Raw genomic sequence first — 21,972 nt, 5'->3', positions numbered from 1 at the left:
AAAAAAAAAAAAATATATATATATATGTATATAAAAATTCATTGGGCGTGGTGGCAGGTGCCTGTAATCCCAGCTACTCAGGTGGCTGAGGCTGGAGAATCACTTGAACCAGGGAGGTGGAGGTTGTAGTGAGCCAAGATCACCCCACTGCACTCCAAACCTGGGCAGCAGAGTGAGACTCCATCTCCAAAAATTAAAATTAAAAGATGAATTGTCCCAAATTTCTGTCTTTTGAAAGCTAAGAATCTATTGGGAAAAATAAATAAAAGGATGCCTACACATACTAATATATTAATGACAGGGGAAACTACGTGTACAGTATGTGAGAACTCCCTGTACTTTCTTCACAATTTTTCTTTTTCTTTTTTTAAAATTTATTTATTTTATGGAGACAGGGATCTCTCTATTTCCCACACTGGTCTTGAACTCCTGGGTTCAAGCAGTCCTCCTGCCTCAGACTCCTAGGGTGCTGGGATTACAGATGTGAGTCACCATACCCAACCCACAATTTTTCTATAAATATAATAATATTCTAAAACAGAAAGTTTATTTTTTGCTGGGCACAGTGGCACATGCCTTTATTGCTAGCTACTTGGGAGGCAGGTGCAGGTAAGGGAGGAGAATTGTGCAAACCCAGGAGTTTGAGGCTCTAGTGCACTATGATCATGCCTGTGAGTAGCCACTGTACCCCAACCGGGACAGAATAGTGAGACCCAATCTCTAAAAAAAAAAAAATAATAACTAGCTAGGCACAGTGACTCATGCCTGTAATCCCCACACTGAGGTAAGAGGATTGCCTGAGTCCAGGAGTATGAGACTATCCTGGCCAAAACATAGTAAGGACCCATCCCTATTTTCCTTTCTTTTCTATTATTTATTTGAGATGGAGGAGTCTTGCTGTCATCCAGGCTGGAATGCAGTGACATGATCTCAGCTCACTGCAACCTCTACCTCCTGGGTTCAAGCAATTCTCCTGCCTCAGCTTCCCAAGTAGCTGGAACTACAGGTGCACGCTGCCAGACCCAGCTAATTTTTTGTATTGTAGTAGAGACAGGGCTTCACCATGTTGCCCATGCTGGTCTCAAAGTCCTGAGCTCAGGCAATCCTCCTGCCTCGGCCTCCCAAAATTCTAGGATTGCAGGCGTGAACCACCATATCCAGCCTAATTTTTGTATTTTTAGTAGAGACAGGGTTTCGCCATGTTGGCCAGGCTGGTCATGAACTCCTGACCTCAAATGATTGGCCTACCTAGGCCTCCCAAAGGGCTGGGTTTACAGGCATGAGCCACCACACCAGGCCACCATCTCTATTTTAAATACATGAATAAGGCCGGGCGCGGTGGCTCAAGCCTGTAATCCCAGCACTTTGGGAGGCCGAGGCGGGTGGATCACGAGGTCAAGAGATCGAGACCATCCTGGTCAACGTGGTGAAACCCCGTCTCTACTAAAAATACAAAAAATTAGCTGGGCATGGTGGCGCGTGCCTGTAATCCCAGCTACTCAGGAGGCTGAGGCAGGAGAATTGCCTGAACCCAGGAGGCGGAGGTTGCGGTGAGCCGAGATCGCGCCATTGCACTCCAGCCTGGGTAACAAGAGCGAAACTCCATCTCAAAAAAACAAACAAACAAACAAAAACATTAGCTGGGCATGGTGGCACGTGCCTGTGATCCCAGCTACTCAGGAGGTTGAGGCAGGAGAATCTCCTGAACCCAGGAGGCAGAGGTTGCGGTGAGCCAAGATCGCTCCACTGCACTCCAGCCCAGAGACAGAGTGAGACTCTGTCTCAAAAAAAAAAAAAAAAAAAGATTTATTTTTTTTAAAAAAGGACACTAAAATCAAAGAGGCTCAGGTGTTACCTTCAGCAGGTTACTTAACTTCTCTGTGCCTCAATTTCATCACTCACAGTAGGGATAAAAATAGTATCTACTTTAGGCCAGGAGCAGTGGCTCACGCCTGTAATCCCAGCACTCTGGGAGGCCGAGGCAGGCAGGTCACGAGGTCAGGAGATTGAGACCAGCCTGGCCAACTAGTATTCTACTTTATAGAATCTTTATGAGTATGAAATTATTTAATATAAATGAAGTACTTAGAACTGTGCTTGACAGTAAGTGCTAAATACTTTATTATTATGGTTATTACTACTACAACTACCGCTAAGGTATGAGAAGGCTGCCAAGAGACTACAGAGGAAAAGCCACCTTCTGCAGGGAAGGCTGGGAAAGGCTACCGAGGAGAGATGCTGGGACTGAGTTTGAGATGAGCAGGACTTGTTCAGATGGGCTGGGAGGAAAAGACGTCCTAGGGCAGGGCTCGGCATGCCTGAAGGTTGGGGAAAGCATGTCGATCAGCAGAAGGTTGATAACTGAACATCGTGCTCTAGGTTCTCTAGGAGAGCATTCAGAGGATAAAGGAGGGCATTGAAGCCAGAGGGGTTCAGGGCAGACCTTGAGAAGGTAAAGTGGGTCTGGAGCTGGGATTAAAGAATGGGTAGGATATAAAGAACCTACCTAGAGCTGAGGACACATGGTAGCCAGGTAGGCCTGGAGGTGTTCCCTTGGTCCTCTCCTCTGGCCCTCCTGGAACTGTGCCCTCCTGGACTGGGTCTGTCCTTGCCTCACAATCTACCCCCGGCTCCCCAGCTGTCTGGAGTTCTTACTGGATAATGGTGCAGACCCCTCCCTGCGGGACAAGCAGGGCTACACAGCTGTGCACTATGCAGCCGCCTATGGCAACAGACAGAACCTCGAACTGGTATGTGTTGGGGCCAGCCTGCAGGAGGGGAGGCTGGGACAGGGCACAGAGGGTTTGTGGATTCTGAAATCAAGGATGGTTTAATCAAATGTGGTCTTTAGATCCCAGAGGCTTAGTGGGGATTGCTTCGAGCTGGGGACTGGGGCACTATCTTGGGAGTTCCAGAGTCAGCACCTACTTTCCTGTCCATTGCAGCTCTTAGAAATGTCCTTTAACTGCCTGGAGGATGTGGAGAGCACCATTCCAGTCAGCCCTTTGCACTTAGCTGTGAGTCCCATGTCTTTTTCTCTTGCCTTCCTTGTCCTACCTGCTCACAGGCCCAAGCAAAGGTTCCAGTACTTGTGAAGTTATCCTTGCTTCTGTCTTCTTGTGGGAGAGGGGATAAGCACAGCTTAGGGTCAGAAGCCTCGAGGGGCCCAAGGAGCTTGTTGACAACTAAGGCCTTGAGCTTTCCATGGGCCTCAAGAGCAGAGAAGGGGCAGGGAGGAGCAGGGAATGTCCCAAGCTATGTGCACTGGTTGCCTGCACCCCGCCAGGCCTACAACGGTCACTGTGAAGCCTTGAAGACCCTGGCGGAAACGCTGGTGAATCTGGATGTAAGGGACCACAAGGGCCGGACCGCACTCTTCCTGGCCACGGAGCGCGGCTCTACTGAGTGTGTGGAGGTGCTTACGGCCCACGGCGCCTCTGCCCTCATCAAGGAGCGCAAGCGCAAGTGGACGCCCCTGCACGCTGCTGGTTAGTGCCCACTTTAGGCTGTTGCTCTACCCTTGCCATGCCAGATCCCTCCTGGATGGGGCTGGGGCTGGAAGTGGAGTAGGGTGAGGAGAATGGAGACTTCAAGCCCTGATTCATATCTTCCTATCCTCAAAGATTTTTCCCTGCCCCAGGTCTTCCCGTAACGTTGACCCCAAGTCCTTTAGGCTTGACCTGGCCTCCCTTCCTCCTCCTGGCCCTGTCCTGACATGGGGTCCCTTTCCCCTAGCTGCCTCTGGCCACACTGACTCCCTGCACTTGCTGATCGACAGTGGGGAACGAGCTGACATCACAGATGTCATGGATGCCTATGGACAGTGAGTGTGGGCCAGGGTGGGGTGCAGGTTTTCCAGTCCTTATGGGATACTCACTCCTCCTCTTCTCCCTCTGTAGGACCCCACTGATGCTGGCCATCATGAATGGCCATGTGGACTGTGTACATCTGCTGCTAGAGAAAGGATCCACAGCTGATGCTGCTGACCTCCGGGGCCGCACCGCCCTCCACCGCGGGGTGAGTGAACTTCCTGGGGGGTTCGTTTGCATGTGGGCCTCAGTGTGGGAGCACAGGACTCACCAGCAGTAGGGCATGCTATCATCTAGCTATTGTCTAGGAGCCTAGGCAGGATTTTGGGCCCAGTCTTTTTTTTTTTTTTTTGAGATAGGGTCTTACTCCCATTGCCCAGGTTGGAGTACAGCGACACTATCACAGCTCACTGTAGCCTCGACCTCCTGGGCTCAGGTGATCCTCCTACCTCAGCCTCCTGAGCAGCTGGAACTATAGGCACATGCCATCATGCCCAGCTAATTTTTTTATTTTTTGTAGATTGGGGTCTTGCCATCTTGCTCAAGCTGGTCTTGAACTCCTGGGCCCAAGTGATTCCCCCACCTTAAGCGTCCCAAAGTACTAGGATTAAAGGCATAAGCCACCATGCCCAGCTCTGCCCAAGGTCTTATTGAGCCTTGTGCTTGCTCCAGGATGAGTCCCTGACATCCCCAGCTGATTTCCCTGATATCTGTGCTTTTTGTTTGTTTGTTTGTGTTGTTTTTGAGATGGAGTTTCACTCTTGTTGCCCAGGCTGGAGTGCAATGGTGTGATCTCGGCTCACTGCAACTTCCACCTCCCGGGTTCAAGCGATTCTCCTGCCCCAGCCTCCCGAGTAGCTGGGATTACAGGCATGTGCCACCATGCCCGGCTAATTTTGTATTTTTAGTAGAATTTTTGTATTTCTTTTTTTTTTTCTTGAGACACAGAGTCTTTCTTCGTCGCCAGGCACCAGGCTAGAGTATAGTGGTGCGATCTCGGCTCACTGCCACCTCTGCCTCCCGGGTTCAAGCAATTCTCTTGCCTCAGCCTCCCGAGTAACTGGGACTACAGGCATGTGCCACCATGCCCAGCTCATTTTCACCATGTTGGCCAGGATGGTCTCGATCTCTTCACCTTGTGATCCGCCCTCCTCAGCCTCCCAAAGTGCTTGGATTACAGGCGTGAGCCACCGCGGCCGGCCTTGTATTTCTACAAATACAAAAATTGGTAGAAATACAAAAATTAACCCAGCTAATTTTTGTATTTCCACGTTGGTCGGGCTGGTCTTGAACTCCCAACCTCAGGTGACACCTGCGTCGGCCTCCTAAAGTGCTGGGATTATAGGCGTGAGCCACCACACCTGGCCTGTTTTTTGTTTGTTTGTTTTTATTATTTTTGAGATGGAGTCTCGCTCTGTCACCCAGGCTGGAGTACAATGGCACATTATCTGCTCACTACAACCTCCACCTCCTGGGTTCAGGTAATTCTCCTGCCTCAGCCTTTCAAGTAGCTGGGACTACAGGCGTGTGCCACCGTGCCTGGCTAATTTTTATATTTTTAGTAGAGACGAGGTTTCACCGTGTTAGCCATGATGTCTCAATATCCTGACCTCATGATCCACTTGCCTCAGCCTCCCAACACGTTGGGACTATAGGTGTGAGCCACTGCTCCCAGCCAATATCTGTACTTTGTAAGACTCTGCCTGGGATACCCCGCTGGCCCTATCCCATCACATAATGTCACCACCGCCTAGATCCTCTTACATGACCACCTGTCCTAAGCTGCCTCCTCCTCCCAGAAGATTTTTTGATCCCTTAGTCTCCTTCTTCTCTCCATTTAGTCTTTCACTCCAGAGCTCCAGTATTAACTCTCAGCATCCTGACTGACTGTTGGCATAGAGAGAGTCAAGGAGGAAGATGTGGGTCCCTAACACTTAGAATCGTTGTTGTAAAGGGCCGGGCATGGTGGCTCATGTCTATATAATTCCAACACTTTGGAAGGCCAAGGTGGGCGGATCACCTAAGGTAAGGAGTTTGAGACTAGCCTGGCCAACATGGTGAAACTCTGTCTCTACTAAAAATACAAAAATTAGCTGGGCATGGTGGTACATGCCTAAATCCCAGCTACTCAGGAGACTGAGGCAGGAGAATCACTGGAACCTGGGAGGTAGAGGTTGCAGTGAGCCAAGATCGCACCATTGCACTCCAGCCTGGATGACAGAGCGAGACTGTATCTCAAAAAAAAAAATAATAATCATTGTTATAAAGTCAAGGATTGGAGCCCTGGAAGTGGTTCTTACTCCTGAGCCAGACCCCAGCAACAGGCCAGGAGAAAAGGAGGAGCTTTTCATCCCCCTCACCCACCATGTTACTCACAGGCAGTGACTGGCTGTGAGGATTGCCTGGCTGCCCTGCTGGACCATGACGCATTTGTCCTGTGCCGAGACTTCAAGGGCCGCACGCCCATTCACCTGGCCTCAGCCTGTGGCCACACTGCAGTACTGCGGACCTTGCTGCAGGCCGCCCTTTCCACAGACCCCCTGGATGCCGGGGTGGATTACAGCGGATACTCGCCCATGCACTGGGCCTCCTACACTGGTATTAGCCTGGGGCCTCTAGAGGCACGGGAGTGTGTGTTGGAGTGTGTGTAGAGGAGTCTGGGTGGGTTGTGGGAGGGACCTGGGTTGATCTGAATCTGGAAGTGGAATGGAGTGTCAAGACACAGGACAGACAGGGACGACTGCTGTTTTTCTCCATCACTATTTCTTCCTCATGCCCAGGACATGAAGATTGTCTGGAGTTGTTACTTGAACACAGCCCGTTTTCATACCTGGAAGGAAATCCCTTCACTCCTTTGCACTGTGCAGTGTAAGTGCCTTCTGCTGCATCAGCCCTTCTCTTGAGGGCCCGTGACCTGACCTTAGGACAAGTAGTCCACTTCCCTTGTCCTTCCTGATGACATTTCTCCCTCTTCCTCTAGGATTAATAACCAGGACAGCACCACAGAGATGCTGCTGGGAGCCCTGGGTGCCAAGATTGTGAACAGCCGAGATGCCAAAGGACGGTGAGTGATGGAAGACTTGGGGAGAAGCCCAGTTGCCTCTGGCTTCCTCTTTCTGCTCCAGCAGTAGACTCATCCCTATTTTAATCTACCCTGATCCCCGCCTCACAGGACCCCGCTTCACGCCGCTGCCTTCGCGGACAATGTCTCTGGGCTCCGGATGCTGCTGCAGCACCAAGCCGAGGTGAACGCCACTGACCACACTGGCCGCACTGCGCTCATGACGGCGGCTGAGAACGGGCAGACCGCTGCTGTGGGTGTGTAGGGGCCGCATGTGGAAGGGAGGAGCTCCCCTGGGGCATTTGCAGGATGGGTCAGCCCTGCCTGTGGAGACTAGCTAGGGCTGGGGTTCAGAAAGCAGGAGGGTTGTCTTTGGATGTCTCGCCGTCTGCGGACGGGATGCAAAGTATTTGCAGATAGGAGAGTGGAGAGCCAGGATGGCTGCTGCTCTGGAGGGAGGCATCAGTTCCTCTGTCACATTTCTCTTGTAGAATTTCTGCTGTACCGAGGGAAGGCAGACCTTACTGTGTTGGATGAGAACAAGAACACGGCCCTCCACTTGGCTTGTAGCAAGGTACTGCCTGAAGCGATTAGGGGCTGCCTGTGTAAGGGGCAGAGCTTGATGAAGCGGGGTAGGTCTCGGTTGCAGAGGGGACTGGGCCAGAAGTGAGGATTGTCCAGATTATCCAACTGGTGGGGCAGCTGTTTGTCTTCCTGTCACTCTTCCCAATTCCTGCCCTGCAGCCTGCCACACTTCTACTTCACAAGTCTCCACTCTCTGTTCCCCTCTCTCAGGGCCATGAGAAATGTGCCCTCATGATCCTGGCAGAAACCCAAGACCTTGGCCTTATCAATGCTACCAACAGTGCGCTGCAGATGTGAGTGCCTGGGGAAGGGGGCTCCAGGCCGAGGGAGGCTGGTGGGTGACAAAAGAGTAGCCATTGTTAAGGGGCTCTCTGGAGCCCATAATATTCATTCAGTACCCTTGTCATGCTGTCTGGAGGTGGAAGGGCAACTTAGCATCAAGCTCCTTCTTTTTCCTTTTTTCCAAGGCCACTCCACATTGCTGCCCGGAATGGTCTAGCTTCTGTGGTGCAGGCCCTGCTGAGTCGTGGGGCCACAGTGCTGGCTGTGGATGAAGAAGGTGGGTGGGGTCCGGAGCCCCCTGCCTCTCCTGGGTTTTGGGTCAGAGACAGTCTTCAGGAGTGACTTCTTAATCTTGCTCTACATGGGATTTTCTTCCCAAGGGAACTCTTCAGAGCAGGGAGCCCACACCAGTACTCTGGAGTCTCAGAGGGGAGCCTGCAGGGTCAGGAGGACTCCACACCCAGGCTCTGTCTCCCATGCCCGCCCTTTAGCCTGCACTTAGGGAATCTGCTTGTCAGCCTTCCTGGGCCCTTGTCACCCTTGGATTCTGCCCCTGCTGGGTACCTGCTTGCCTTGCCTTCCTCCGTAGAGAAGAGACTTCAGGGCCTGGGGGAGGCTGGCTGGGATACAGGACTCTGCCTCAGCTCTCCCCGTTGGCCCTGCAGGTCACACCCCAGCACTGGCCTGTGCCCCCAACAAAGATGTGGCAGACTGCCTGGCCTTGATCCTTTCCACCATGAAGCCTTTCCCACCCAAGGACGCCGTCAGTCCTTTCAGCTTCAGCCTGCTCAAGAACTGCGGCATTGCAGCCGCCAAGACGGTGGGTGGCTGCGGCGCCCTGCCCCACGGGGCCTCCTGCCCCTACAGCCAGGAGCGGCCCGGTGCCATTGGGTTAGACGGCTGCTACTCTGAGTAGCCCCCTCCAGTGTCCCTTCCCCGCCGGTGGCTTGATATCTAATTCTATTTATTTAGAAAAAGTCTAAACATTTAGGGCACTTTAAAGGAGAACACGACTGGGTGGAGGGGGCAGAGGGGAAGAAAGCCCTGGGGAGCAGCTACTCACCCCTTTGCCACACCATCTTGGCCTGGCAGGGGTCTGGGACTGACAGGGAGCACCCCAGGCCCTTGGTACCCCCAGGGTGACCCCTTCTGCCAAGTGTCCCAAAATGATTGCTAAATGCCTGGCTCCCCCACTCTTTGACTCCATCTCTTGGTTCCCTCTTTCTGCTGCCAGCTCCCCAACTCTTCCCTGGGGACTCCTCTCTGTGTCCCCCTTCTCCCCTGCCCCTACTGCCAGGCAGATCCCCTCTTCTTCCATACCCATCACTGCCTCCCTGCTCGGCCGGTCCCTCCATCCCCGCAGCAGTGAGAAGCCTTAATTTCTGGTACTGTGTGAGCACTCTGGGGGTGTCCCCCTCCCCCTTCAGGGGCAGCTAGAGGATGAGGGGGGAGGATATTTAGCACTGGGGCCTGGAGTTTTTTCCCCACTTTGTACCCTATCACCCCTAAAGTTCAAATGCAAAACACTTGAAGCAGCAACTACTGTACCTGGGCCCCAATCCTGCACTCTCCCCTGGCTCCTCATATGCAAATCAAGGGCTGGTTCTGCCCCGACAGCCTGCCCCTTTCCCCTTCCCTCCCACTCCCAGCCTGGCCCCTAACCACGCACTTTAACCTTGCTTCTTTTACCTTCTTTTGGGAGGGCAGAGCCTTTGGCCATTCCCGCCCTAGCTCTCCTTTCCTTGATCTTTGAGGCTTGTCATGAATTTTTAAGTAAGCGTTTTATCCTTTAGCGGAAGACACAAGTTAACTTCCTGCCCATTTCAAAACCACAGCCCTAGTATGTCCTTTGTGTTTCAGGCATGTGTTTGCATGTATATGGAGGGAGGGACCATGTTCTTCCTCCTGTGCCCCCAATCCCACAGTTTCTCTGTGCTCCCTGTCCACCTCCACCTCCACCTTCCTTTATGTCCAAGAGTACCTACTGCCCCAGTCACTCCTGATCTGAAGCCAAAGATGGTAGGAGGGGCAGGGCCAACAAGGGACCGTGGCTACTCGGGACCCAGGCTTCCCTCCAGTGTGAGGAAGAAGCTCTGACCTAGAGAAAGATGAATAGTACTGGGGCTTGGTCCCTGCCTTCCCAGCAGGGAAGAGAGATGAGATTGAGCTAGGGGCTGCACTGATAAGATTTCTCACAGTCACACCCCAAAAGCCAAACTGGGCTGGAGTGAGGAGGGGGCAGTTTTCTCTCTAAATGTAGCATTGAATTTGGCCCTGGTCCCTTTAAGTGCTCTGTCCACCCATCTCCTAGTGCAGCCTCCTGGACAGTTGGACCCACTCCTGCAGCCCAGTGTTCCCTTCCTCACACTCAATACCTCAGCCAGGGGCCAAGACACAGAACTTGAATAGAGGTCATGCCCCCTCTGCCCCCACAGTGCATCCTTGCCCAGTTTGGCTGCCATCAGTATTGTCCCCTGAGAACTGGACAGGCTTCGTTTACACAGTACAGGGTCTCCCCCTGGGGGGATCCTTCAGCCTCCCTCCCCTACCCAAGTTTGCTTTATTCACAGTCTTGCCCATCTTTCAGTTGTGTCCCCTGAATGTCTTGCCACCCTTGCCAAGGGTGGGCTGAGGGGAGGGGGGCATCCAAGGGACCCCCCTCCCTCCCCAGTGGATACCCTTAACCATACCTCATGCTGGTTTCCAGAAGCTTGGGGTGTTTTCCAAGTCCGTATCTTTTGATGATCCCTTTTGATCCCCTGTCTCTCTGTGTCTTGCTTCTCCCAACCCTCAGTTCCTAAACCATTTCAAGGCTTCCAAATGACCATTATTGGTGAGAAGGATTGTGCAGCTTTTAGTTTTTATTTTTGTTTTCAAAGCCAAAGGGCCTGTGACGCCCCCCTTGCCCACCTCCCTCCACACCATGTCCTTCCCTATACGACAATCAATGTGACCTCTCTTAAGGGCTGCAGCCCCCATCCCCAACCCTGCTGGCTCTGCAAAGCTTGCCCTCTCAATTCTCTCTCCTGAAATCTTCCCATTCCACCCCCTCCCTCTCATCTTGGTGCTGGGAATTAGGTGGTGGGGGGCAAGGGGAGCGGGGAGATGGGTCCTCCAGAGAGAACTTGCGGGGTGTGAGTCGTGTTCTCCTTTCTTGACATTTGGTGATGGCGGGAAGCATCTGAGTATCTGTCAGGAGCCCCGTTGTCTTGCTAGATGAGATTTCTGGGGGCTGACTGCTCCCTGCTGCCCTCAGCGCACTGTCAGCAGTGCTGGGAGGTGGTGGGGAGTCCTCTGTCCCTACATATGTGGCTGTGAGGAAGCCTGGGGGACAAGCAGCCTCCTCTCCTTATGCCAAAGGAAACTCCATGCCCCACCCCGGGCTCCCCAGCCGTAGTGTTTTTTGAAGCATTTTGACCATTCTCATGGCCACTGAATATTTATTTTAATGTTAAGATTTTTTTTTAAACCTCTTTGACTTAAACGGGTGTGGAGAAGTAAAACAGGCAGAATGCCCCCCAATCTTCAGGGGGGATGGGGGGGAACAGCGCCTTCCCTTTGTCCTCCCCCTCCCCCCTCTCCCCACTGCAGCTCTAAAGCACTTGCTTCAAGTAATAAGCACTTTTGTGAAAAGGCCTATTTTAAGCAAGGACCCTGGGAGCAACCCCAGGTCCCAGCAAAGGAAACAGAGCGAGGGCGACATAGGAGACAGGGAAACAGATGTGTGAATCAGAGGGTGAGATGGAAAGAGCCAGTTTTTAGTTTCTGATTTTTGGGGAGCTGTTTCTGGTTGGGCGGTGGCTCTGGTAGGGTCGTGTACTATCCTTCAGAAAAACGAACGGCACAAACTGTGGGTCCCAGGATGGACCAGCAGACCCGGGTCACTGCCACTGTCCACTGCGACTGATGGGCCACCTCCCCTGCCCCGTGGCCCCCTGAGCCATAGGACTGCTGAAAACCACTGAATGTACAGCCCAGGTTGGGGTGGGGAGCAGCCCCTGGGGGAGGGGGCTTCTCCTTTTGTTTGGTGCTGTGGGGGGTGGGAGAGACGAGACTGAGGGACTGCCACCCCACGTAGACGTGTTCCTTGGGGTGGAGGGGCTGAGGAGGGCCTACCTCCCTCTCCAACCCCAGCCATGGCCCCTCCTCCTTCCTCACCCCTATCCGTTTTGACTGTAAGTCCAGCTCACCTTTGCCTTCAATATGTAACCAAAGGAAAACTCAATACTGTTTCCACCACTGTCTGCCCACCCGAGCACCTTCTTACTCCCTGGACCTAGAAGAGGAGAAGAGGCTGGGGGTGGGGTGGATGGGGCCCGAGTGAATGGTTCTCCAGCTATACCCCCAAAACCTCCTCCAGGGTCTTGGAAGGGGTCTTGAGAGGTGGGATTAGGGCCAGGCTGGTGGGGCTGAGTACGCACACTGTGTATCTTACGCACATGAGTGTTTTTGTCTAAATGACTCCAGTGACCGCTCCAGCGGGGAGGCCCCTTCCTCCTTCCCTCTCAGCCGTTTCTCAGCCCCTTCCCATACCCAGTGTTCATCCCCTACCTCCCCTTCCCACCGCAAAGGAAAATAGCCTTACAGACCCTAGCCCAGAAACCCTACTCCTGGGGCAAACCAGTATGGGCCCCCATCCCGCCTAGTTTGAACCCTACCTTGTAAGGAGGGATAAAGAACAAAGCAGTCCCTTCCCCTCTCATTGTGGTGGCTCCAGCCTTCCGCAGCCTTGACACAGGTTGGGCAAGGGTGGAGGTGAGGAATCTTTGAGGACCAAGCCCAGTGGTCTGGGAAGCGGAAGGTAGAGAGGGAAGGGTCTGCCTTGGGGGCTCCCTCCTCCCAACCCAACCCCTAGAGAAGCGACCAAATCCCAGAGATGGGGTGAAGCTGGGGTGGGGAGGGTCTGCTCTTTGAATTACTTGAAGGTACTGACTCCAAGGCTGCTGTTGCCCACTTAGGTGTGAGGGGGACACTGTCACTGCATTTGGGAGGGCAGAGGGTGGCGGGTAACCAGAGGATCTACCTTGGCCTTCGCCCGCTCCTGCTAGGCCCTTTCCCTGGGGAATCTGGAAGCCTGACATTGCCCCCAGGGAAGTTGGGGAGCACCTTCCCTCCCTTCTCCACCCCTCACTCTGGGCACCCTCTCCAATTGCACTAAAGTAGCTGTTGTGCCAGTCTTCCCCCCACAAGGGGGGAGGTCTCTGCTTCCAGTCTTCTTCCCCCGCTGCCTCCACTCCCTCCCCAGACAATCTCCTTGTTCCCCTTGTGTTCCTGGATAGCTCAGCTTTGTATGTGTGTTTGGGGTGGGGGTGGGTTCTGGCTGGAGTGGGTTTGGCAGGGGTTTGGGAAGGGTTAGGGGAGGATGGAGGATGAAGTCTCCTACCCCCTTCCCCAGCTCCAGGCCGCAGAAGCCTGGGAGGGAGGGTGCCTACTCTCGCTGCTGTGTGTCTTGCAGATGTGCCAAAATGGGGGTGGGAGGGAGGGGGGGTGCCTGGTAGAGCAGCCCCCAGGGTGGCTCTCTCAAAGCAATATAGTTCCCCTGCGGGGGACAGCAAGACAGGGGAGAGGGTTGGGGTGGGGACCTGGGGGTTCCCCATGTACAGCTGTGTATATTCAGGGGTGTTCTCTGTCTGGTACCCGCTGTGGGCATCTATGTGTGCGTGAACCTCCCCTTCCCCATGCCCTGCATGACCTGTGATGCTGCAGACACCACCATCCTGTGTGCAGGTGTGTGTTGGGGGGCACGGAGGGGCATGTTCCACGTCCTGTTGCACCCTCCACCCTGTGACCCATGTACTCGGTTGTAGGAAGTAAAGAGAACTGAGCACAATTCACTGGATTCTAGTGGAATCTTTCTCTAAGCAATTTTCCCATTCCTGCCTCCCTGCCCCGGAACCACCTGTGGTGCTAGTGTTGGGATCGGGGGTGTTTAACACTGGTGGGCAGCAATAAGGGGCAGATGTGCCCAGATGCCTGCATCCCCAGGGTGTTAAGGGCAGCAGGAAAAAGTGGGGACCTCGGTGCATTTGCCCCACCCCTCCCCTCCCTGGGCTAAAGCACAATGCTCTCCCTGCAGATTAATGACCCTGCACCCGCCAGGCCCCTACTCATATTCACATCCTCCCCAACCGGCTTCGGGTCCTCCCACCACACCCTGATTTTCTATGCTGTTTTGGTGCAAGTACAACTGTCGTAGTCATGGCTTTGGGATGGGTTCTGTTTATTAAAATCCTATTGCTCCTACTGGCCCTGTGTCCCGCCTCCATTCCTGTGGTTGGGGGGAAGGAAGGGCAACCCCGACCCCTTTCCACTGGCCCTGTCAGCCCTCAGTCAGCCCTCAGCAGCCACAGGCAGTAGCCGCTCCTCCAGCAGGGCTATGGCAAGCATGAGGCTGCCCCCCAGCAGCAGCCCCAGCCCCTGCAGGAGCACGTGGAGCGTAGGCAGGGGCTCCTGAGGACGAATCAGGGCTGGCAGCTAAAAGAAAAGGAGGGAGGATGTCAGGATTCTGGCCTTGCCCCTGACCTCTCAACACCAGAGGGAGGGTGTCAGAAAGCATCGCCAGCCCCCGCCCAAACGCCTCAGTCCCTTGTTTCTCAGACTTTTGCGGGCTTGCGGTCTGACACCCTTTCAGGAGCTGGTGGTGGAGGTGGAAGGACTGCTACCTCCCTCTCCTCCATGCCTGCTCCCCACTGCCCTTGATTTCTCTGCTCTACCCGACATCTCTCACCATGTCCACAAGGGCCACGTAGAGGAAGACCCCGGCAGTGACCCCAAACACCCAGGGAGTGAGGGGGACGGGGCCCCGGCTGAGCCCCACCCCCAGGGCTGCGCCTCCCAGTCCCAGGGCTCCAGACACAAGGCTCAGCAGCAGCAGCCGCCGAAAGGACAGCCCTGACTGGAGCAGCATGGCAAAGTCACCTGTTGGAGAGAGAGGACAGGATGGGAGGGAGTCAACTGGGGCTGCCCTTCACCCTTGCCACCTGCCAGTCTCCAAGCTGTACCCCTTAGAGCAATCTCCTCTCTGGCGTGCACCCCACCCTACTCCTGCCATTCCTACCCAGTTCGTGGGGCAGCTCATGGCAGAAGACTGCTAAGGTGGTACTGAGGCCACTGGAGAAGCCATCAGAGAAGGCAGCACCTGGGGCCAGCAGGGTTGAAAGTTGTCATTCCAGAAGAAAAGTCTCCTCAGAAGCAGGCTCCTGTGTTCCATGGTCCTCCCATCCTCTCCCCATCCTCCTGATGGCCCTCTCCTAGTCCCAGCTGATAACTAGGAGCCCGGGCCTCCCCTCGGACCTGCCTCCCTCCATTCCCACCCCTCACACCTATGGCCAACCCATCAGTGAGGTTGTGTAGACCATCTCCCAGGAGGACCATCCACGTGATATCGGTGCCTCCCTGGTGCCCATGACTGTGGCCTTGGTGCCCAGGAGGGGCTGGGGCTGGTAGGTGCTGGTGGTTCTGCTCCCTCTGGCCCTGAGCCCCTGGCTCTGTGGTAAGAAGCACAGGACAGTGTTGGTGGCTGCAAGTAAGGACTGTGAGCTAGGAACCTACTCTTCAAATTTTCTCCTCTTGTCACCTCGAGCTGCCTGTAGGGGCTGAAGGGCCATCCCACTGCCATCCTCTGGGTCCAGGTTTCGTGTTTCGAAGTCCCTTCGTTTTCGCCTGCAGCATCTCTGAAATAGGAAGGCATTCCTTCTGGTGGAGGAGGCAGCAGAGCCAGGGACTAAGGGGAAGCCAGGGCACAAGCTGGGAAGATGAACACCTGGTTCCACCTCTGGCACCTGGGATGCTCTTTGGCCTCTACCTTCTTCCCAAGTTGGCACCTCCCCTCTGTTTTTTGTTGACTTGAGCTCAGGAGAGGACAAGATTTGGCCAGAAGTCTTGGGTCTGTGCTTAAGGAGTCCCTACCCACTCCCTGTTAGCTGATTGGCCCTGTACACCAGGCAAATGTCAGAGATCCAGGAGCACACACTGCTCCTCACCTTCTGGCTTTTTGGGCCAGTTCTTGACTGGGACTCTGGTCTCAGCAGAAGGAAGAGAAGAGTATAACTCACTGGCCTGAGCCCTCGGTGACGCAAAAGCCCCAGCATGTTCTCCAGCACAAAGAGCAGGAAGATGCCTCCGAGCACAGACAGCCCTGGGCCCAGGTCCTCCTCTGGTAGTCCACCAGGTCCTGTGTGCCACCCTTCTTGTGCCTGACAGAGTAAAGGTCAGGGCAGACCCTGGAAGCTCCTATACCCGACAGCATCCCCTTCACGCATGGGTAGTGGCAAACCTTTGCTCATATGCTCTAGTAGAAGGCAGCCATGGGCTCAAGCCAGGGTCCAGGAGTAGGATGTGGGAGCTGATGGAAAGGGAGAGGGGATGCCCTACAGCTGGGGACACCTTAGATCCATGGAGGCCATCCTCCATTGGGGACAGGGGTACAAGGAAGGGGTTTCACATACATGTGGCAGCAGGTGTAGGAGTGCATCCCCACAAAGAGTGCCCACAGCCAGGGCCCCCAGGAAGCCCAGCAGGGGCCGCAGTAGACGAGGTCCCAGGAGCCGCAGCAGCAGCAGGGATAGGGGAGAAGGGAGGCTGAGCAACAGGACTGCCAGGGCACTCTGAAGCAGGGCTGGGGAGAATCAGGGGCTGAAGTTAGATCAGGGCCAGAGGAGGGCTCCATACGTAAGGTGGGACAGAGAACACTCCAAGGAGAGTCAGGACCCCAGTGAGCCTCCTTCCTTGGCATGGGCCCCAATTCCAGGATTCAGGGTGCCCCCCACCCACTCCTACTTGCTGACCAGATAGTAGATCCCCTGGGGGTGCAGGGGCTGGAGCTCCTATGCAGACACGGCTGTCGATCTGATAAAGCAGGGCTGGACACAGCAGAGCAAACTGACGAGGGGTCAGAGGAACAGCAGGGCTCAGGCCAAAATTGACCAGTAGCTGGGAGCCATTCAGACACTAGGGGAGTTGAGGGTCATACATTGGAGAATCACCAGGAACTATGACTCAGATCTTTTAACACCTGGCCAGGTGCAGTGGCTCACACCTGTAATCCCAGCACTTGGGAGGCCGAGGCAGGCTGATCACCTGAGGTCAGGAGCTCGAGACCAGGCCAACATGGCGAAACCCTGTTTCTACTAAAAATACAAAAATTAGCTGGGGATGGTAGTGAATATCTATAATCCCACTACTTGGGAGGCTGAGGCAGGAAAATTGCTTTTACCCGGAAGGTGGAGGTTGCAGTGAGCCGAAATAGTACCATTGCACTCCAGCCTGGGTGACAGAGTCAGACTCCACCAAAAAAAAAGTGATATTTAACACCTGTCCTTCCATTGCATAGCCTCCTGGGTCTCTCCTAGGGTCCCCTTTGCTCCTACTAGAAGGTCCCGTGGGGACTGGAGCAATGGTACTTATAATCAATGTGTATTAATTATTAGTGGATATTCAATCCAATGCAGACACTCAATTCAGTACAAACTGGGTGCTAGTGAGCATTGTCCTCACTATCCTGGCTAAGCATTTTTAGTAGAGACAGGGTTGGTCTTAAATTCCTGACTTCAGATGATTCACCCGCCTTGGCCTCCCAGAGTGCTGGGATTATAGGTGTGAGCCATTGGGCCCGGCCTTTTTTATTTTTTATTTTTTTGAGACAGAGTTTCACTCTTCTTGCCCAGGCTGAAGTGCAAATGGCGCAATCTTGGGTCACTGCAATCTCTGTCTCTCAGATTTAATGGACTCTCTCATCTCAGCCTCCTGAGTAGCTGGGATTATAGATGCCTGCCACCACACCCGGCTAATTTTTGTATTTTTTAGTAGAGATGGAGTTTCACCATGTTTGCCAGGCTGGTCTCCAACTCCTGGCCTCAGGCGATCAACTCACCTCAGCCTCCCAAAGTGCTGGGATTACAGGTGTGAGTCACCCCTCCTGGCCCAACTACTGATTATTTAAACACTTCAGCCCATCTAATCCCATGGCTCCTTCCCCCTCTAGAGACCATCAGACTCACATCCTCATTCAGGTGGTCAGCCAATGAGTGGTCCAGCAGCAGAAGCCTGTGAAAGAGGTCCAGGCCCGAGGGGGCTGGCCCACGAGGTAGGTGAGGGGCCTTTGACTCTTCCAGGTCACCCCACCCTGAGGGACCCAGAGGCATCCCTGCCCAGATATCCACACTCAGCTCAGGGTTCTGCAGCCTGGAATGGATGAGATAGCATGTCAGCCTCCCTTGTGTCCTATCGACCCACTTTGAGAGGCTCCCAGGGAGCTTAGGGGAGAAGGGGGAACCAGCCACTGGCTGGAGATCCTGGGATGCAGAAACCATGGAATGTCATTCTTAGGAAGATCTGAGAGTTATCCATTTTCTGCCACTGGGGTGACAGAAGACAAAAGGAGGACAACTGAAACGGCTACTAATGGCTGGGCACGGTGGCTCACACCTGTAATCCGAGCACTTTGGGAGGCCAAGGCATGTATGTTACCTGAGGTCAGGAGTTCAAGACCAGCCTGACAAATATGGTGAAACCCTGTCTCTACTAAAATTACAAAAATTAGCTGGGTGTGGTGGTGTGTACCTCTAGTCCCAGCTACTTGGGAGGCTGAGGCAGGAGGATTATTTGAACCCGGGAGGTGGAGCTTGCAGTGAGCCGAGATTGTGCCATTGCACTCCAGCCTGGGTGACAGAGTGAGACTCTGTCTCAAAAAAAAAAAAAAAAAGAAAGAAGAAGAAAGGGCTATGAATTTGGAGCCAAGTCAGCCCAGAGACACTGAACATTGGGACTAACAGCATGAAATGTAAGGGCTTAGAGATTTGGAGGAGGAGAGAATTAGAAGGCAACAGAGGGCCAGGGTGGTGGCTTACATCTGTAGTCCCAGCACTTTGGAAGGCCAAGGCAGGCAGATCTCTGAGCCCAGGAGTTTGAGACTAGCTGGGCTGGGCAACATGCCGAAAACGTTTTCTCTACAAAAAATGTTAAAAAGCCGGGTGTGGTGGTGTGCGCCTGTGGTCCCAGCTACTTGGGAGGCTGAGGTGGAAAGATGGCTTCAGCCTGGGAGGTGGAGGTTGTAGTGAGCCATGAATGTGTCACTGCACTCCAGCTGGGTGACAAAGTGAGGCCCCAAACAAAATAATAGAGAAGGCAATAGAGACATGAGAGGCCTTGAGGAGATACCAAGGAGCTGGGTTCTGAAGAATTTGTAACTCCAGGGATCTCGTGAGGAAGCCAGAACAAGGCAACTCGGGGCAAGCACTGAGAGAGCTGGGGGATTGACCCTGTGGGGTAGAGGAAGGGGTCAGTACCTGTGCGTGGAATTGTCTGCAGTTGGGGGTGCAGCCCGTCCAGTCAGAGGCCCATGCTGTCCCAGGCGAAGCCCCTGAACTCGGCCTAGCCCCAGGCTGTGGAGAAGCCTCGCCAAGCCCCCTGCAGTCAATGTCCCATTCTCTCCGTACAGGCCAAACAGCTGGGCCAGGTAATGGCTCTGCTCCTGCTCAGCAGGGCCCAGGTTGGGGACTGAGCCCCCTACCCAGCCCAAGACGACCCACACACAGAAGCTGGCCAGCAGATGACTCACTGGGTACCCCATCATTGCAGGAGAAATGGCTCAGGGGCTCTGGTTCTGGCTCCTATTCTCCCCGAAGCATCCTGAGGACAGTGTCCTGGAAGAACAAGGATTGGGCTGGAGCTGCTGCTCCGCTCTCCAGCTCGGGGCCATGGGGGAGCCAGAGCTCCTTGTACCCGCCCCACACCAAGTCCAGCAGCAGCCCCTACTGCAGCCTCCTCCTTCCCTCACACTGCCTCCTTCAGGAGCAGCCTCTGGCTTGCCGGTTCCTAGAGCACCTCCCTGACTCGGAGCTCTCCCCATACTTCATCCAGAGCTGATTGTCTATCCCTTGTCCCCAAACCCCACCTCTCAACTTTGCCCCACCTCTCTATCCCCCCTCAATCCCCAGGGCCTCACCCCCACTGGCAACGTGAGAGCTGTCACCTCAGGTCCCCTATTAGGCCTTGATGTGGATATTAAGCAGTTCCTGAGTCAGGGAGGGGGAAATCCAGACTGAGCCTCCAGGTGTCCAGGTAGAATAGAGGCCACGTCACATAGAAGGCTGAGATGGACACTTATCCCCTCCTAGCCCACCTGCCTTGGGGTGGAGTCAGGGGTGGGGCCAGTGTGGGAAGGCTCACAACAGAGAGGAGTTAATGGTTCACTGGTCTCTGGGGTGGGGGTCAAAGGTCAGTCTCTGCTGGGCCTCTGAGTAGGGAGGGGCCACCTTCTGCCCTGGGAAAGCCACATGGTTAAGGAGAACCTGGGCCCAGTTTTTTTTCCTCTTAAATAATTCACCCCACTTTTAACACAGTACCATTTTAGCCCTTTCCAGCACATACTTCCGCCCCACCTACCTTACATCTGGCACTGAATTCATCTCCAACCCCCATCCCCATATTCCCTGGGAAGGTTGGACTCAGGTGTCCCTAACCTGGGGAGGAGGGGGAAGAGGCAGATGAATGCCAAGCCCAGATGCATGCATGGGAAAGAAGCTGTTCTTAGCAACAGCTTCTCACCCCAAGGAGAGAAAGAGCTGGAGCTGTAGGGATCGATGACCAAGAAAGGGGACGCTCTGCAGGGGAGAAGAAACAGGGATCTGGGCTCCCCTCTGAAGTCTGACCTGACGTAAAATCAGGCAAGCAAAGTCTGATCGGGGTGACCAGTCCGTGGGGTTGAGGTTGGCATTACCTGATAGCAGGAGACAAGAAAGACACCCAGAGGAAGGGGGACACAGCCTTCTTGCTTCCAGCTGGGGGCGCAGGCAGGCAGGCGGGCGGGCAAGGGTCACCTGCAGGGAGCAGGTAGGGGAGGGACACTACCTTAAAGGGGCAGGTCTGCTTTGCCTGGGCCTCCTTATCTGTAGCCTATCTTCCTTCCACCTTCCAGGGACACCCTACCTTCCCAAATGCCTCGTTGCTAACTTCCTTTTCCCACAAAAAGCAAAGGAGTCCAATACAGAGTAGAGTGGTAACATTTATTAGGAAAGAGAGATTTCAGTTAGACCCCCATGTCTCACACAGAAGAAATAGATGGTAACTGCCATTTCTTTTCTTTTCTTTTCTTTTTGCTTTTTGTTTTTTGAGATGGAGTTTCACTCTTGTTGCCCAGGCTGGAGTGCAATGGCACAATCTCAGCTCACTGCAACCTCCACCTCCCAGGTTCAAGCGGTTCTCCTGCCTCAGCCTCTTGAGTAGCTGGGACTACAGACATGAGCTACCACGCCCGGCTAATTTTGTATTTTTAGTGGAGATGGGGTTTCTTCATGTTGGTCAGGCTGGTCTCGAACTCCCGACCTCAGGTGATCTACCTGCCTTGACCTCCCAAAGTGCTGGGATTACAGGCATGAGCCACCACGCCCGGCCGGTAACTGCCATTTCTAAAGAGGAAAGAGAGCAGGTGGAGGGTCCTGATTCCCAGGGGACAGGTAGTTCAGCTGGACAATGGGGGAGTACAAGATTAGGGTTGATAAGGCCACTGCTCACCACCCCTCCACTGAAGTTCAGTGGCTAAAATACTGCTACACCAGCCAGCCAGTAGAAGGCTATCTTGCTCTCCAGCAGACACTTGGAAAGTGGTTGGTGGCAGGAAGGAAGAATGTCATGCTATCTCTTGCTGCTCCTCCGGGTTTCTTTGCCGTTACTAACAGTGTTGCTGGAAGGCCCAGGTGGGCCTGCAGGTGTGTGGTTGGGCTGGCTTCGAGTGATTCGGGTGCTGGGCGGGTGGGAGGGAGTATGAGAGGGATGTGGGCCACCACCGGGACCTGATGGGGCACTCAGTCCATTCCCGTTCTGGCTCTCAGAGGCTAGTTGTTGGAGGAGAAGGAACAAAGGAATTAGTTAACATAGAAGAGGGTTCCATCCCAAGACCTGCCTCCATGCCCTAAAGAGTGGCACAGTCTTCAGCATGCACAACTGCACCTTAAGGCCAAATGGGCCAAATGCAAAAGACAGTGGGCTGCGAATATGAACCAAGCTCCAGAGAAGCCTCACACGATCATTTTGGAAGTTGCTACATGAACCTTGGTATGATATTTTTCTCTTGTATTTATCTGTCTTATTGGGAATCAGACCTAATTAACTGTTTGGTTCTAGGCTCAAGGACCTCTGACAAAAATGCCCTTTTACCAAAAGTGATTGTAAAACTGGAGAAGGATGACAAGGGGAAAGGCCTGAAGTATCTGTGTTAAAATATGAGGCACTTAAAAA

General features: G+C 53.9%; 3 protein-coding genes across 13 annotated transcripts in view; 1 reads left to right on the top strand and 2 right to left on the bottom strand.

The window, feature by feature from the left end:
* Positions 1-13,983, top strand: part of ANKRD52 (ankyrin repeat domain 52) — a 21,522-nt gene extending 7,539 nt beyond the window's left edge. Inside the window, exons 16-28 of one of the 3 annotated variants that reach the window (XM_017536307.2) lie at positions 2,639-2,750; positions 2,946-3,017; positions 3,287-3,488; positions 3,736-3,823; positions 3,900-4,017; positions 6,188-6,407; positions 6,590-6,677; positions 6,790-6,873; positions 6,982-7,127; positions 7,362-7,444; positions 7,666-7,748; positions 7,923-8,014; positions 8,403-13,983. In XM_017536307.2, the coding sequence (XP_017391796.1) occupies positions 2,639-2,750; positions 2,946-3,017; positions 3,287-3,488; positions 3,736-3,823; positions 3,900-4,017; positions 6,188-6,407; positions 6,590-6,677; positions 6,790-6,873; positions 6,982-7,127; positions 7,362-7,444; positions 7,666-7,748; positions 7,923-8,014; positions 8,403-8,653 (1,639 nt within the window). In that variant the 3' untranslated portion in view covers positions 8,654-13,983. The remainder of the gene's footprint in view (positions 1-2,638; positions 2,751-2,945; positions 3,018-3,286; positions 3,489-3,735; positions 3,824-3,899; positions 4,018-6,187; positions 6,408-6,589; positions 6,678-6,789; positions 6,874-6,981; positions 7,128-7,361; positions 7,445-7,665; positions 7,749-7,922; positions 8,015-8,402) is intronic. The other 2 variants (XM_037741190.1, XM_037741189.1) reach the window with 2 other exon arrangements.
* On the bottom strand, positions 13,941-20,561 carry SLC39A5 (solute carrier family 39 member 5). Of its 9 annotated transcripts, none has more exons than XM_017536308.2 (11): positions 20,456-20,561; positions 19,023-19,379; positions 17,736-17,919; positions 16,524-16,686; positions 16,185-16,354; positions 15,720-15,932; positions 15,314-15,410; positions 15,060-15,224; positions 14,795-14,875; positions 14,465-14,655; positions 13,941-14,211 (listed from the first exon to the last, which is right to left on the bottom strand). In XM_017536308.2, the coding sequence occupies exons 2-11, from the start codon at positions 19,307-19,309 to the stop codon at positions 14,068-14,070; spliced, it is 1,695 nt and encodes a 564-aa protein (XP_017391797.1). In that variant the 5' UTR covers positions 19,310-19,379; positions 20,456-20,561; the 3' UTR covers positions 13,941-14,067. The 9 variants fall into 9 exon arrangements, with proteins under 9 accessions (XP_017391797.1, XP_017391800.1, XP_017391799.1 ...); XM_017536311.2 differs by having other exon boundaries at positions 15,792-15,932; XM_017536310.2 differs by having other exon boundaries at positions 16,524-16,617.
* A 161-nt stretch (positions 20,562-20,722) lies between these two features.
* Positions 20,723-21,972, bottom strand: part of NABP2 (nucleic acid binding protein 2) — a 6,879-nt gene continuing 5,629 nt past the window's right edge. Inside the window, 1 exon segment of the mRNA XM_017536319.2 lies at positions 20,723-21,569. Within this exon segment, the coding sequence (XP_017391808.1) occupies positions 21,370-21,569 (200 nt within the window). The 3' untranslated portion in view covers positions 20,723-21,369.

This window comes from Cebus imitator, unplaced genomic scaffold (assembly GCF_001604975.1).
Source record: "Cebus imitator isolate Cc_AM_T3 unplaced genomic scaffold, Cebus_imitator-1.0 Scaffold96, whole genome shotgun sequence".
NCBI lineage: Eukaryota > Metazoa > Chordata > Mammalia > Primates > Cebidae > Cebus > Cebus imitator.
The sequence above is the reverse complement of the archived record's forward strand: the minus strand, read 5'-3'. Positions and strand labels throughout refer to the sequence as shown.